The sequence below is a fragment of the Podarcis muralis genome, chromosome 9, assembly GCF_964188315.1.
Source record: "Podarcis muralis chromosome 9, rPodMur119.hap1.1, whole genome shotgun sequence".
In the NCBI taxonomy this organism is placed as follows: Eukaryota; Metazoa; Chordata; class Lepidosauria; order Squamata; family Lacertidae; genus Podarcis; species Podarcis muralis.
Window position 1 is genome coordinate 16,263,563 of NC_135663.1, and position 16,777 is coordinate 16,280,339.

At 43.6% G+C, this 16,777-nt stretch overlaps 1 protein-coding gene across 5 annotated transcripts in view; it reads right to left on the reverse strand.

Annotated features, from left to right (window-relative positions):
- Positions 1–16,777, reverse strand: part of FAM13A (family with sequence similarity 13 member A) — a 156,014-nt gene that overhangs the window by 13,193 nt on the left and 126,044 nt on the right. For all 5 annotated transcript variants that reach the window (XM_028743572.2, XM_028743573.2, XM_028743571.2 and 2 more), the window contains 6 exons: positions 10,645–10,795; positions 2,900–3,113; positions 2,010–2,148; positions 1,261–1,342; positions 918–1,138; positions 64–147 (listed from right to left, as the gene is read on the reverse strand). In XM_028743572.2, coding sequence (XP_028599405.2) covers positions 64–147; positions 918–1,138; positions 1,261–1,342; positions 2,010–2,148; positions 2,900–3,113; positions 10,645–10,795 — 891 coding nt within the window. The remainder of the gene's footprint in view (positions 1–63; positions 148–917; positions 1,139–1,260; positions 1,343–2,009; positions 2,149–2,899; positions 3,114–10,644; positions 10,796–16,777) is intronic.

The following is a 16,777-nucleotide window of genomic DNA, read 5'->3' on the forward strand; positions in this document are numbered from 1 at the left end:
CCATTTCGTGGTTTGTAGTGAACCAATACGGAACACATTTTACACGGATGCTGATGTACTTACTGGTCTTCCGTGGATGCTCTCATAATACAAGAGGGCTTTTTGGAGAGCCACCTTCTCTGCTGCTATCTGATCTCTGGTCATATCCTGTATAAAAAGCAAGCAAGCAAGCAAGGGAAGGTCGGAAGGGAAACAATTGCATTACTGTGGTTCCTTCAAATTTATCCCTAATATTTCCCTGTCCCGTTCCTAGTCCCTCAAAAAGGAGCTATACAGAGCACAAGATCCTGATTCACAATACCATTTATTTCATTTTATTTGCCGCACCTCATACAAACCATTGTTCAGGAAACTACAATAATAACCAAATGAATGATAAGCAATACATAACAGCAAACGGAAGAGAAAACATCTAAAAAGCCAGCATGTTATTTTAGGGCTGTCAATCCTCATCTTTAGCAAGGCAGCCCCCTTCAGGCAAAAGGCCAATCACGTGCTGGCTGGGGAGCATGCCCAGTACACACATCTAGGGTAAAGGTAAAGTAAAGGTAAAGGGACCCCTGACCATTAGGTCCAGTCGTGACCGACTCTGGGGTTGCGGTGCTCATCTTGCTTTATTGGCCGAGGGAGCCGGCATACAGCTTCCGGGTCATGTGGCCAGCATGACTAAGCCGCTTCTGGCGAACCAGAGCAGCGCACAGAAACGACGTTTACCTTCCCACTGGAGCAGTACCTATTTATCTACTTGCACTTTGACGTGCTTTTGAACTGCTAGGTTGGCAGGAGCAGGGACCGAGCAACGGGAGCTCACCCCATCACAGGGATTCGAACTGCCGACCTTCTGATTGGCAAGTCCTAGGCTCTGTGGTTTAACCCACAGCACCACCCGTGTCCCTACACATCTAGGGTATATGTACCTTAATGTCTTCAGGGCGGTTTGCCTCAGTCCTTTTCTCTTGGAGCTTCTTCTGGATGGTGTCCAGGGTTGCCTCCACTGCTGGCTTAGCCAATTTATCAGACACATCCTGCTTCTTCTCTTCCTCCTTTTCTAGCTGGGAGCCAAAACTTTTGGGGAGTGTATTGCTACGTTGACGCATCACAGGAGCCAGGTCTTCCTCTGACATCTTCAGCTTTGACTCTAGTTTTGGAAGAGGAAGAAATAAATAAAACGAGAGTGTTGTATTTTCAGAATAGGCACCAGATGGAACCACTGCAGGACAATTATGTTGAGTTTGAAGTTCACGGGCTAGGATATCTCACCTTTCAGCTGCTTCCGAAACTTTGCAAGGTCATTTGTCCACTTCAGCACCTCCAGGTTGGCTGCTTTGTCACTGTGTGATGGCTATAAGGGGGAGGACAAATAGATGGGGATGCTTTTTTAATGACTGGAGATGACAGATATTGAAAGCAAGGGTGTATTCAAGAGCTTATTTGCTGTGATGAAAGCTGGATAACAGCTAAGGACCTTCTGGTTACCAGGAACCACTTTGCATGCGTCACAGAAGTTGGGGCTGGTGGCTGCACAAAAGACTTGGGTAGCTTCTCTGCATTTTCCTGGCACCTTACTTACTCTATGAGTGCTGCTTGGCATAGGTAATATTCTAAAGGAAATAACAGTGTATGCTTTGTTATTGGACTTGCTTCTAAAAAAGCAAACCTTCTCTCTGCAAATGTCAAAGGCTCTTCAAAGTGTCCCAGGTAGGAGGGCGACAGACACCATCACAGAGAAATGCAACCTCGAAAACTCCCAACATGCAAATCTCTAGCATTCCTTAGCCAGCTGAAAAGAGTGAATGGAATGGCTCGATCCTGTGCATGTTTACTCAGAAGTTTGTGATTTCACCTGAGTTCAATGGGACTTGCTCCCAACTTAAGTGGGCACAGGACTGCAGCCTAGGAATGAAAGGTCTTAAAAGGCTGTCAATCATTCCCTTTGCTGTGCTACCCACAGAAAAAAATTGCCGCTTAGCAATACGATCCCTCAGGACAACTGACAGTGAACAGCTTACTCTGTATTTCCTCTCCTCTTCAAATTTGTCTTCGAACCTCCTGATCTTTTTCTTCAGTCCTTGAATCTTGCGGGTCAGCTGTGCTGGTGTCAGATCTTCTCGGTCATCTTCGTAAGACCCCAAAGAAGAACTTCTTCTCCTGTGATGAAGGCGAGGAAATGACTGAATTAATTGGTGTTAACAGGAAAGAAGGCTCTATACGATACAGAGAACACCAGATTCCCCAAGAAGCCAGTAAGATCCTTATACAGGAGCAAAGGAAACTTGCCTAATAATATCAGGCCAGATTATTTGTCCATCTAGCCCAGAACTTGCATATTCTGACTGGCAGAATCTCTCCAGGCAAAAGTCAAGACCTTAAAAGATGCTCCCTGCCCCACCGCAGTCTCAAGTCTACAATAGCAAACTCAGGTGTTGAGTGCTGACAGAAATGAAATCAAATCAAAACAGGGTCTACAAGAGGCAGGTGCTGACATTCTCAGGAAAACCTTGAAGTTGGTAGTAGTAGGAAAAATATTTTAAAGCAAAACCAAGAAGGCAACCAACACCAAAAGCAGCCCAATGAGGACCAAGCATGTTCAGAAGACACGAAACGCTGAGCATCAGTTGAAAAGGAAATGAGAAAACAAGAGCAAGATGCCTCACTTGAAGAGAGCCACACCATGCTTTCAAAAGCACATAGCTTCCCCCAAAGGATTCTGGGAACAGTAGTCCACCCCTCACAGAGATAACATTCCCACCACCCTTAGCAAATTACGGTTCCCAGGATTCTCCGGGGTGGGGGAAAGCCACATTCCTCATTCCACTGCACCTATGTTTTCTGCTAAAAGCAGAGGTACTTATTCTGGCCTGTTCTGTGGTCTTTTTGGAGTGACCACTTACCCACCTACCTCATGAATGAATGTGAGTTGGGAGGAGAAGGAGGTACTTCTGTGTCATCCAGGTACAGCTGACTTTGCCCGTAGGCATAGAAACGAGGGGATAGCATTGGGTCGCTGTCTTCATCCAGCAGCTGGCGAATGAGGCGGCCAGCCTGAGGAGAGAGGCGAGCTTCGTTGGAATCTAAGCCATCACGTTGCCAGGAGGAGAAGGCAGGGACGGGCTCTGGAAATCAATTGGAAGGGAGCAACGATGGATTACTGACTCTTTTTTTAGTTGAATAGGTCCGATTTTCTAGCATGGTCAATAAGGATTGTTTCCCAGTTCCCCTAGACAAATGCTCCTCAATCTCTGGGTTCCTCAGAGGTTGTTAAGACTACAACTCCCACCATCCCCAGTCAGCTCAACCAGCAGTCAGGGATGATGGGAGTTGTAGTCCCATCAACCTCTGGAGACTGAAGAGGCTGCCCTAGATCAGTGCTAATTATCATGCCATTTCTGTTGGTCCTTGAACCTTGCTAGAACTCGCAACACACTGGTGTGAAGAAGAAATCAGAGCCAGGAAATTGCCATTAAGGAGAAAGGATGAAATATGAAACAATAACACACATTTTAAAGGGAGGGTGGTGAAGAATACACAAACAAGGCTAGAATGTGCCTAACCTTATTTTGGTTGTGGCCAATCAAGGAAAGGGGCCTTCACTCATTATTTAGAGTGTAAGGTTAGTACTAGCAGAGGTTTTCATTTTACAGCAACTTTCCCCAGCCTGGTGCCATCAAGATGTTTTAGACAGGCCCATGACCAAGGATGATGGACCTTGTAGTCCAAAATACATGGGGATAACAAAGTTGGGGAAGGCTACTCTACAGTCAGGTTTGTTTCAGTTAGTCTCTGGGAAGATGAATGGATTGCTGCTCCACTTACGAGTGGGATGTATCAATATTTTCAACATGCACACAGCTAATTTACGTTGCACATGCAACAGCACATGCCCTGAGATCCAGAGAGGTATCTTCAGATACCTTAACTCTACACATCATATTAGCTGGTGTCTCTTGAATTGGCTCATACTGCATAAAAACAAATTCCCCTAAGACGACCATGAAGCCATAATAACCTTCAATACACAATCCCACCCAAAACTACATCAGCCTGATACATTTCATGATGTTCAACAACAGGGCTGGGCAATGTGCTCTGGCATCTATTTTGCGATATCCTGTACTGTTATCCAACTAGAAGAAGCTATTACTAAAGTGGTAACTATAGATTGAAAGGGGTGATGACTGTTGCATCTGCATGTTTTTATCATGTTTTAATTCAGCATTGAAGTGACCATCCCTTGCTTTCTCAACTGATACAGGGAACCAGGCCATAGCTCAGCGGTGCTACAGAGCTTTTGCACATTTGAGGCCTCAGGTTCCATCTATGGAAACCACAGAAAAGAAACCCAGGAATCAAAACTTGGAAAGGACATAGGATCTTGGAGAGTCCAAGCATTCCATGCCTGGCAAACCTCAGTAAAGACACCTCTATTTAACAGCTGTTGGAAGACTACAGTAATATACCAAGGGTCCCCAAACATATTTCTGTTAAGAACAAATTTCAGGTCCAATGTCAATCCTCCTGTATTCCCAAAGATGGAGACCGTCTACCTGACCAAGGTTGGCCACTCGTGCCTTCCCAGCATGCTCTGCTGAAGCCTTCCTCTTTTCCTTTGTGACATCATCAAACCTTATGCTACCTTGCATTTGCAGCCAAGCTTCTGTTATTTTGAATGATCAGGCAACAGGCATTTACCCCTATCCTTCTGTGAAATAATGAATAGGCCATAATATTTAGATTCAACCAATCTTATTTTCACATCTCAGACTAGCACCACAAAGTACAAATCAGCTCTTATCTGGTGGCTGGCCTTCATTGGCCAGTTTTAAGTATAACATGTTTTGTGTGAGAGATTGAGAAAGGGAATAAATCAAGACAGGAAACCAGGATGATCAAGTGTATTGGAACACACTGTAAAATAATGCTTTGTCTTGTGACTAGTCTCACCAGATCCCACGAGGACTCTTAATATTCTGCATTTGGATAGTTTACTAAGCTGGTTTGCATGCTCCTACTTAGCTTCTCGGGATTAGGTGGTTTAAGATTTGTGGCTTTGAACTTGTAATTCTGAAAGGGAACTCTGGAGTCAAAACACAGCAACTGCCCCCCAAGCAGTACAACTTTTAGGAAAAAGTGGAACAGCTACAAAAAGTCTTATCGAGCTTTAAAAATAATGCTTTTCCTGCTTCTAAAGTGCTTAGTTCTGATCTTGTACTAGTCAGTCACCAGGTCTTTGGCTTTAGTAACTTGGAACTCTTTTGTTGTGTCCAGCTAAATCACCCCACCCCACAGTCATTCACTGCCAACTTTCCTGCATCAATGTTCAGCTTATACATTCAGCATAATCAAGGGGTCGATACTCCTGATCCACACTGCTGAATCATGTTTGAACACTTCCCCCCAGAAAAGGCCTCCCTGTATGAGAAAACTGAAATATCAAGGAGAAGGATTAGGCATAGTCTTCTTCCAGGTGAGCCACTTTTCAACAGGCAGTGAGATATGCTTCACCCCCCCATCCCCACAAAAAAATTAAATAAACAGAAGAACATTCATGCTTCCAGCCTTCACCTTCACCCCCCAAGCATAACGGGAAAGCTTTATCATTTGATGTTGATGGACAGATAAACTGGCAGGGCTTGCCCTACAATTAAATCCGCTCCCCATCTCTGCTCTTGTCTGTGCCCCCTAAGTTGGCTTGCTGCCCTCGAGTACGGTGGAGGATGCTGCCCCACCATCAGTGTTGAGGTAAAATCTAGCTGGCAAGTCCAGTTGAATTTTTGTACATGGAATGAGGGGGCGCCATTTTGTCCTTAGGCAGCGAAATGACTCCTGAAAATACCCACTGCCCAAAATCTCCTCATAAATAGCTCCAAGTCAAATGGTTATCTAACGGGGATACTGTTGACATTTGGGAAATCCCATATTATCTATCCTCCACTCTGTCCTAGCACGCCAACTGCAAACTCTTCTTCCCAGTTTTCGAGTTGCTATTCTTTAAGCAAAGAAGGGAGGGAATGGGAGGGTCATATGGCAAAAGGTGACAACATAAGCAGAGAGGAATTTGGCCTGGATGAACCATTTTTGAAAAAATATGTTGTAGAAGGCTTGTGGAATTTCCAGCAGATGTAGGCAGTGGGAAGTAGCTTATGGCTGGAAAGAACGCTAGGACAAATTTTGGCAAGGGAAAGTCTATTAATGGCTGGTTATAAATACAGCCTCCATGTTTACAGCAGTAGTCCTGTGGCCGATGCCGGGGGTAAAGATAACAGGGAAAGGTTGTCTTCATGAACAAGCTCTGCTTCCCAGAGACATCTGATTGGCCACAGTTGTCAACAGCAAGGTCATTTCTACATACTTAGTACCTAGTTCTTACAAATATGCCAGCAAAGACGAAAGATAAGAAATAACTACTGAATTTGCTCCACTGAAAATTTACCACATGCTTCCAAGCAGTTATATGCTTCTTTCTGTTTCACCACCTGGGGTGCACTTACAGAAACCAAGCAACTGGAGGAAAACGACAGAGATTTCGCACCATAAAGCTGTAAAAACTGGTTGTTCCGAAAGTTAGATGGAAGCTTTATCACATGATCCTGCCATCAGTTCTACAGGCTTGCCTGCAACTGTGTAGGTGCCTATGAAAGTGCTAACTCTCTTAATACCTCCGTAGTGACAAATGATAGAAGCACAGAAGGCGTTAAAAGCATCCGAGGCAATATAGCATGCCACCCTCTCTAAACTCAACAGGTCAGTATGGTTAATTTCAAGACTGGAAACATTTACTTATTTCACACCCACAAAAGAAAACCAAACAACAACAACAAGACCATACCCTCCTTTAGGACTTAGCTATCTTAAATATTTAGTCTATTCTAAACAGCTAACATATTCAACATATTTAAGAATTAACAGTATACATGTTGTAAAAACTACTATACAAATACCATCAGTGTCACAAAAATTCTAGTCTCAAAACAGTACAAATTGTACATGGTGTAAATTACAAGCAACTATATAGGGCAAAACCACAAAAAGGACAGAAAAATTAGTCACTGTCAGCACTTAATTCAATAACTACTAGCTCGTTTCCCAAAATATCTGAAGCAGTGCCAAACTGCTACAATCAGGCAAGGCCATCTCAAGCCTTTTGAAAATGTTGCCTTCTTTGTTTGAACTTCCGTTCAGTGGCGTCGCCTCACAGACAAGTAGGATTGACTACAGAGCACTGTGACATTATCCCATGCCCTATGTGATCCTTGAGTGGTTGGGAATATCAAAAGTAGTTCTTCCTTGGTTACATTTGAAGAAGAAGACTATTACCTGCAAATGCTCAAGCTACAATATGAAGTTGTCCCAGTAAGCAAGGCCAAGAGGACTAATGGGTTTTGGGGTGAGCAAAAAGGGTTCCAACAGAAATGTAGCAATGAGCATGGGTTGTCTAGTGTGGGATTAAGGGTCATGAGAGCCATCGCCAAGTGTGGTGGGGGCGCCTGGTGATGGGTAGCCAAGAGGAGGGTGGAGTAATAGTTGTGAGATTGTGGCCCTGAAGGAAACAGAAAAGCACCATGCTAAAAAGGAGAGGGAACTGGGAGCTGGTCAGTTGAAATTATTGTTTTTTGGGGGGGAGGGGGAAGGACTGTAGGAATAAATAGCTCTCCTCCCTGCCCCCTCTGTAAATATATGTGTGTTTGTAGGAGTCAAATATATTGGACAATATTACTGTAAGGGGCAGATGAAGTGCAACTATGTATGGATTCAAAAGTACCACTTATTGGTTCTTACTGGCTGAAAACATTCTCCAATAAAAACGCGAGTGGCAAACTGCGCCACAAGGGAAGCTCAGTGTAAGTGGCCTCAGCAGCCACATACTTTGGCTCGTTGGTGTGAGAATGGTGGTTGAGTTTAAAATTCCTACATTATTATTTTTTAAAGTCAGCATAGGTGGATGCCAGACAATCACCCCCAATTGCAGAACCTAGTCAACACAATTTTTGGCTTGGCCAACAAGGCTAGCCCAAAATGGTGGTGCTTTGCTTGGCATTTCCCCATAGCATTTATCTCAGCTGAATCTGTGAATCTCCAGCCATGAAATATAGTGTGCTCCCGAGTGCTGAGCTCAGTAGAAACAGTTCCAGTGAACTATCACAAGTTACACGTGCGGAACAATCCTATGGACATTACTCAAAGCATATGTCCCAGTGAGTTTAACGGAGTTCACTGAATTATTGTAAGCGATTAGTGTCAGAATGCAGAGAGAAGCCTCTAAGAAACAGGCTTATCCATTAAAATGTGTTAGAAGTTATTCTTTGCATTGCAAATAATGTACTTGGGAGCCAACCACTGTCCTTTGCTTTTCCAGATTCTTACCAAGCGTTTTACTCCTTTATTAGTGTCCTCCTGAAATACTTCCCTGCAAATAAAACCACCATCGCTATGTATAAAATCACACAGGCGTAGTGATAAAGAATCAATGATACACTTATAACTGCATGTTAGCATCTTGATATGGTTCCACACAAACCCAATAAACTTTTTCAAGCAATCCTGGGTTATGCTGAAGGAGTCTTTTGCTTCAAGGCCAATTTCTGCTCAGTGAACCCTAACTGAAATAACAACTTTTTGGAAGATCTTCTGCAACGTGATGAGTTGCAAACAGTGATAACATTTCCAGATACGAACTCTACAGAAATTCTCCACAAGTGTACGTTAAAATGGCATGTGGCGAGTGAGGGTGCTCATATAACATGGACGCCACACCTCCCTCGGCCCACCAATTATGGTACAGTAAAGAAGGGGGCAATGTGGGACTAAGTGAAATGCTCCTGGGTTTCTTTGTTTACCAAATGGGTGGCAGCAACACCATTTCACAGCCTTTGTTTTGGGGCTACAAAACGGTAAGATGGGATTTCAACTGACACCACCTCTTCTAGCCCTTACGTAACCCTCATATTTTCCCATGATATTACGGCGGAGGGTGGGTGACACAGAAGCACCCTTGTGGAAATAAGCGTTGCTTACAGCTTTCGCTTTTAAAATGTCCCTGTCGTAGAGAGGAACTTCTGCCTCAAAGGATGTGAGAATCTCAAGGTAAGACTCAACTGCCCTCTTGCCTCTCTCTCCCAGCCACAGCCCTATTGGTATTTAATATCTAGACTTCAAAGCAGGGAAGGAAATACTTTGGTTCAACCAACCTGAATCCACAGGGGGCTGACAGAGGAACTCTCATCCAGGTCACCTTTGAAAAGATGAAAAGCAACTGTCCCTTTCCAGGGCATGGCTCATTCGAATATTCAGGAAACGTAATGAAAGATGAGCAACACTTTAGACCCAATGGGGGCACATCTAGGAAATTATCAGCTTGCAAAACTAAAATCATGTCACCTGGTGTCTTCCATCAGCAACACCCACAACTGCTGGTACTGCAAATCTGCATTTAGCTGCCTTAATCAACCCTGCTTTAAAATTCTGAACTGATAACATAAGTGGCATGCATGTATAAATTGACATAAACTCCAAAAGGTGTCTATCAATTTCCCCACATAGTTTGCTTTACTTTTGTAAAGACAAGAGGGTATCTGCTCTTGCCCTCAAACTTACAAATATGAGAACTCGGTAATAAGCTACCATTAATTACATGTATAGTAAGAGGAAGGTTCAAAATTCACAGGGTATTAGAAACCCCAAACTCTGCATTCCAAAGAACAAGACCAAATACTAGCCTTTCAGCACCATTACTGAAAATTTCCCCTGCAATTTCAGCTTTAGAAAACTCTGGGAACGAGGACACAAAAACAGCCATTTCACAGAAAAGAAAAATGCCACTCCTAGCTTCCCTTTCTTGGAAAGATAAAAATGTCCCATTCAAAACCGCAATTTTCATGAATGTAAACAAACGAAAGTGATTTCCCCCCTCCCACCTTCGCTCCTCTCCCAGTGGATATTCCAGTGGAAGTGTGCCTGTGTGTGTCCAGACATATGAAAACCATTAAAAGGGCTAATGCAAAACATCTCTGTCCTGTCAAGCTGAGAATAAGCAACCAGATCATTTGAAGCACAATCAATTTAAGATATTTAAAGCAAGGGAAAACCCTACCAAACACTGTAGTTTTTTTATACTGTAATTTTATGGTGTGAACCGCCCTGAGATCTATGGGTATAAGATGGTTTACAACTTACCATTATTATTATTATTATTATTATTATTATTATTATTATTATTATTTGTTATCATCATCAACAACAACATAATTTTACATACAGGGAAAAACACATACACACACAAAGGAATTTCATGTAAGTTCCATAGGGCTAGTGGAGAGGGAAAGTAAGCAAGTTTTGTCCAATGCTCATATTTGTTATCTGAACTTGGAAAAGCAGAAGGAAATCCCCTCCAGATAAGCAAAATAATGCTGATGCTCTGGGTTTTGCCTGGTGACACCGCTAGGAATACCAGAGCACTATTCTTTCAGCTGCTCCGTAATTAAGCAAGTAAAAAGGGCAAACAAAAAGACATGGACATTCACTTTCTTCTTCTCCAAGCCATGTGTCCCCACATCCTTTCCTGTTGCTGCCGGTCAGTCACCAAAGTGGAGGGGGAAGACAAGACACATAACCACACCGCCAAGAGTTCTCTCACTCGTGCGAGCCTACCTTCCCAGTTGTTGTTGTCACTGCACAAGGCTGTCAGGTCCAGTCGAGGCACTTCGGACACAAAGCTCTCTTCTTGGCCATCGGCATCTTGGTTCCTCTGTAATTTGGCTTCAGGGATGCTGGGGTGCTCCTGGATCTTCATGCTTGAATTCTGCAACAATCCCCCAGAACAAGAAACAAATTCACAGAGTTGTTTTTTGCAATGTTCAGTGCAAGAGAGGGGGAAGGAAAAACCAAAACAGACGCAGATGCAAGTTCTTGCAAAAATAATAATAAAGAATGCTTCTTCTCTTTTATAGATAAACACAAAACAACAGTCTTTGGTGCTTTTCCAGCTTAGTATCCAAATGATTTCCGCTCAGCCCCACCCCCCTTTCAATTTTAATTGGTCACTAGTATCAGAAAAATAATAAAATCCTTTTCTCCAAAAACTTTATCCTTGGCTTAAAATGTCACAGCAAGCAGTCCGGAGGGGGCTTTTCTCTCCATAACTGCAAGCAGCAGCTGATATAGAGTCTCTGGTTGCTGAATGAGATACAGAAGGAGGCAGAACAGCCGATGTGTCTTCTTCTAAAGCACAAGGCTTTTGAGGCAGTCAAAAAACCCCACCACCCGTTGCTAGGGCTGCTGTAGCAACGAAATGTGTCTTTTGGAAACAGACACCACCATCTCCCTGCTCTCTCTCTGGAGGAAGCCGAGCCGCTTGACAAGGAGCGCCACCAGCGATGACAACGTCCGCGAAGGCTCTCCGGGCAAGCTCTGCTGGCGTAGATCAATTAGTGCCCGTTAAGCTGCGCTGGCTGCGGCTTGGCTTCCTGTGGTTGTTCTCTAGCTGGGTGTGGGGGGAGAGCAGGACTATTTATGGAGGAGCTCTGGGACACGGTTGCGCAAGCCCAAATTCTAAGGGGGTTTGGGCATTGAACAACTGGAGGCTGCGGGACAGAAGCCAGAGGACTGGGAACGCTTCCTGCTCATCTTCTCTCTGGCCCCCACCCGCAATTCCTAAACTGCCAAGGAGGTGATCTATAATTTATATGGGAGGGCGGGGGCAAACAGCAGCTCTTTTGCTGTGCTAGCACTCACTCAAACGACATCGGAGATGTATTTTGCCTCTGGGAACACAGAACTCGTTGCTCTCGGTCCCCTCTGTTATTTGCTTTTGCGTGCTTAACTTGTCTGACTTCACCTGCTGAGTTCTTAGCCCTGCCTGCCCCCCTCCTCAGTACAAAACTTGCCTTGGGCCCACTTAACTTGAAGGATCACCTTATCCCCTATGTGCTCACTCGACTACAGTGGTACCTTGGGTTACAGGCGCTTTTGGTTACAGATGCTTCAGGTTACAGACTCTGCTAACCCAGAAATAGTACCTCGGGTTAAGAACTTTGCTTCTGGATGAGGACACAAATTGTGCAGCGGCAGCGGGAAGCCCCATTAGCTAAAGTGTCACCTCAGGTTAAGAACAGTTCCAGGTTAAGAGCGGACCTCCGGAACGAATTAAGTTCTTAACCCGAGGTACCACTGTACTTAAGATTTTCGGAACAGGGACTGTTGCAGGTACCATGTAATATTCATTCCATAGTTGCAAGAAACTTTGGAACTCCCTGTTGACTGACCTAGGCAGGTGCCTTCACTTTTTTCTTTTTGGTACCGACTTAAAACATGGGACACAGCTGTTGCTGCATTTTTTTATCTTTTTAATTGTTGGTTTTGATTGCCTTTTCTTAATTTTTTTAAAAACTGTTTTCACTGAAAACTTTAATATTTCCTGCAAACTACTTAGAGGTTTTATTACAATCGAGTGGTATATAAAGTTAAAAGAAAAACAAAAATGTCCAGGTTGAGAGGCTCGGTCCATAGGGCAGTTATCAATACAAAAAATTATCTTTACCATTCAAAAAAAAAAAAAAATGGAAGAAGGGAATGAGGTTGGGATGTCCATTTTGATTTGCATTTTAATAAAATATGGAAAATAGCAACTATCAAAGACGGACAATGCTATAAGAAACCTAATTTAAACAAACAAACTTCTGTCCTGTGGGAAATAACAATATATATGATTAAACTAAACTACACATTCAAATAGGGTCTAGTGCACATCTTGAGCATATTGGCTTGGAAGTCAACCCCACTTATTTTGGTTGAACCTTCTTCCAAAAATGTGTGCTTAGGATCACAGTCAGGAATCGTAGGCATGTTTGCTCATAAGTCTGTCTGACTTGCTCACTTTCTAGTTAAGCTCACAGGGTTGAAGTTTATGGGTGCAATCCTACTCCCAGAGGAATCAACAGGAATACCTCAGTTTTTGTGTTATCGCAGCCCATTTCGGAGTTACTCTTTTTAAAAATGAAGGTTACATTCATTCTGAGGCAAATGCACTTCCTCTAGAGCCTGAGTTAAATGGATAGAGTCCTGATTAGGATTGCAATTAATCAGGACTGTCTCCTGGCATGCATGTAACAGGAGCAACAACAAATTGTAACAGCGCAATCCTATGCGTACTTACTTAGAATTCCACTGTGTTCAGTGAGGCTTACTCCACAGTAAGTGCATACAGGACTGCAGACTTAAGTAGGGGGTCTGGGCCCACTGACAGGGAGTCAAGGATGCTGCACTAAGAATCTAGATTTCAGACCCAGGAAGCTGCACACGTTAAGCAGATTGCCTGAGCAAGGAGGACGATGACGTACAAAATGTAAACAACCGCCCCACGGAAGCACTAGAGAATCTAAAGGGTAATAATCTGCTCGTACGGCACATTTCTGCTTGCCATACCAGATACAAGATGAGAGACAGAGACAGAAAGAGAGAGAGAAAAAAAACTCTGTTCAAAACAGGCACATTTCCTTGGCTGAATTCATTCTGAGTTTTAAAGCGACACTGATGCGGCAACAAAATCAACTGTTCCTCACAACTACAGATAGATTTGCTTTCCCAAATGCTGTGCCTGGCATGTCTCTTGCTTTGGATTTCATGAAGGAATAAAGATGGGCAGCTGGAGGGTTATGACGGAACAAAAGTTGATGGCAACAGCTATAATGACCTGATGAAGTCTGGGTTGTAGTATGGTCTGCGGGGGTTGTGGGGAGCAGAGAGAGAATATGCTGCCCTCAAGTAGCCATGGGTTGGAGGGAATAAAAACAACCCCAACATATTATTTAACGCAAACTGGCTGGTGGATGTCTTCCGTATGAAAAGGAAGGATGGAAACAACCCATTTTAATTTGTTAGTTGGTTAAATAGGTAAGTAAATAAGCACGTGAAGAAAAACTAAGCAGCTCTAAAATAATATGAAAGCTCAATGAAGGAAATATTTTGCTCGAAAGGAGAAACATACATCTTTTATGTCGAAAGCTCTGGCGTTTCAACTGTTTTGACCCCAATCAATTGCATAACTCTTCTATTTCCTTTTCTTCTGTTTTAACGTATATTGCGATTGTTTTAAGAAAGACGAAGATAGAAACATTGTGAAGTATGTTTTTTTAAAAAAAATAAGGAAAACACACATGCTTGACCGGCATGTTATTAAGCCAAACCAATTAACGTCAAAATGACAATTCTAGGTATTTATCCACAATTCGCAAGAACACGTCCTGTTGCCTAACGAACGGAGTATTTGAAGGCTAAAATAATACTTCAGGAACAGGGTTTGTCACAGGGTGGGAATGAACATTCTTAATGCTCTTTCCCTATAAAACAAGCTGCACCACGGCACTGTAACTTAAGACTCCCAATGATCTTTCCAAGTAACTTAATAAAACCGTGTCAGGAGTCTGACTCCTTCTCTCCACATAGTGAGTGAGACGTATCAACTGAGAGTGTACACCCAGAACATTTTTCTGCCAGTAACCAGAAGTAAACAGAACCAGAACGTTCATAAGGAGGAAGAACAAGCCATAAGGTTGAAGTGCATTTCTGCACCAACCTATTCCTCCTTTACAGCAGGTGTTAAAACACACACATCAGCTTGGGACATTAAAAAAAAAATGTAGTCAACATTGCCATGTTTCGCCTCTGACACTGCATAGCAGGCTGCACGGCTTTGGGATGAAAGTGGATTTCTGTGCTTTCCGTCTGCTAAGTGTTGGTTACACTCGGTGAGCTACTTGCTCATTCATGCGGCTCGTAATGCAATGAATAATCCATAAGCCCTTCTGCAAAATAATGGCAGCTCAGAACCCAAGGGAGATGCAGGGAATTTGCAGACACATTCCGAATGCACATGGACGGCTCGCTGTTGCCACAAATGTTATTTTTACTTTTGCTTCTTCTGACGGCTGCTTATATCCAAGCACTGTCATGTACCTATTTGCAGCATCGGCAGGGAGGATTGTCAGGAAAGTCTCTGCTGACGGGGAAATAAGCTCAAGCTCTGGTAGAAATAAGAGATGAGATTGGCCACTCCCTGACAGTTAACTAGCTCGCTCATTCTAGCTTGGGACTTCAAGGACTACAGTGGTACCTTGGTACTCAAACAACTTGGAACCCAAACACTGCAAACCCGGCAGTGTTCCAGTTTGTGAACTTTTTTCAGAAGCCGAACATGCTCTGTTTTGAGTGTTACACTTCCAATTTGAGTGCCACACTTGCGTTTTGAGTGTTACGCTGAGGTCTGTCTGTTTTTGCTATTTATTTTGCATTTTTGTGGCTCTTTGTTTTTGTGACTGCGTAGAACCCAGTTCAGCTACCGATTGACGGATTGTGTGACTGCAGTACATTTTCTATTGCTTTCATTTTATGGATCAGTGGTCTCGATAGATAGTAAAATTCATGTTAAATTGCTGTTTCAGGGGTTGTTTTTAAAAGTCTGGAACGGATTAATCCATTTTGCATTACTTTCTATGGGAAAGCATGCCTTAGTTTTGGAACGCTTTGGTTTTGGAACGGACTTCCGGAACGGATTAAGTCTGAGAACCAAGGTAGCACTCTACATGCAAATCAAACCTAGAATGCATCTGGTCCCAGGGCATGGTCTGGATGAAAATGAAGCCACTTAGCTGAAGGTTCATACCTAGCCAGTGGCTGGATGGGGGAGTGCCTTAGGAATCCCATGCATGACATCCTGGGATCCATCATGGAAGAAAGAATGGCTATATGGATAGGATTGGAACAAGCTACAGGGAAGAATGATGGTTGGACAGTGTTCTCGAAGCTACAAACATGAGTCTGACCAAACTGCGGGAGGCAGTGGAAGACAGGAGTGCCTGGCGTGCTCTGGTCCATGGGGTCACGAAGAGTCGGACACGACTAAACGACTAAACAACAGCCTGCTCCTGACTAATCCTGCACTTAGATGAAACCACCTAAGAAGACAAGTGAAGGCTAGTAGGGGGAAGGAATGGAAGTCTCATTCTCCCTCTTGCCCTCCTACCTGTGCCCTACCTATATGATCAGGGAGGAGGCAGAAGAAGTATGGTGGGAAGGGGTTGAAAGAAGGGATTCGGCCTTTTGCAATACATGGATTGCAATAATACATGGATAATGAGATAATTCTACGCCTTTTCCTGCGATGAAAATACTTAACAAATTGTAAATTCTGTATAATCAGATTTCCCCACATTTACTGTAGTGCTTCAAAGGGTCTGAAGCAAAGGAAACTAAACTCTGTGGTCCGAGGAAATAATGCAGATTAAGAAAAATGGTGCCCATATAGTCATACCTCGGGCTGAAGTAGCTTTGGGTTGAGCGTTTTCAGGTTGTGCTCAGCAGCGACCCGGAAGTAACAGAACGCATTACTTCCGGGTTTTGCCGCTCACGCATGCGCAGACGCTAAAAATGACGTCACGCGCATGCGCAGAAGCAGCGAATCGCAACCCGCGCACACGCAGACATGGGGTGCGTTTGCTTCAGGATGTGAACAGGGCTCCGGAAGTACCACTGTATTAGGCATTCTGCTTCCAAGATTTACATCAGAAACAGTCAACAAGGACTCCCACCTCCCACCCCAATGTTTCTGGAGTTCCATCAGCATGGCCAATGGTGAGAGATGTTTGGAGCTGGAGTCCAGTAACACCTGCAGAGCAGCACATTGATAATCTCAATCATGGGTGGCCAAATAAGCTCAGAATTTTCAGTAATGGCAGACAGAATGCAGGTGAGCGGAAACAGTCCTATCCCAGATGAAAACAAACATTGA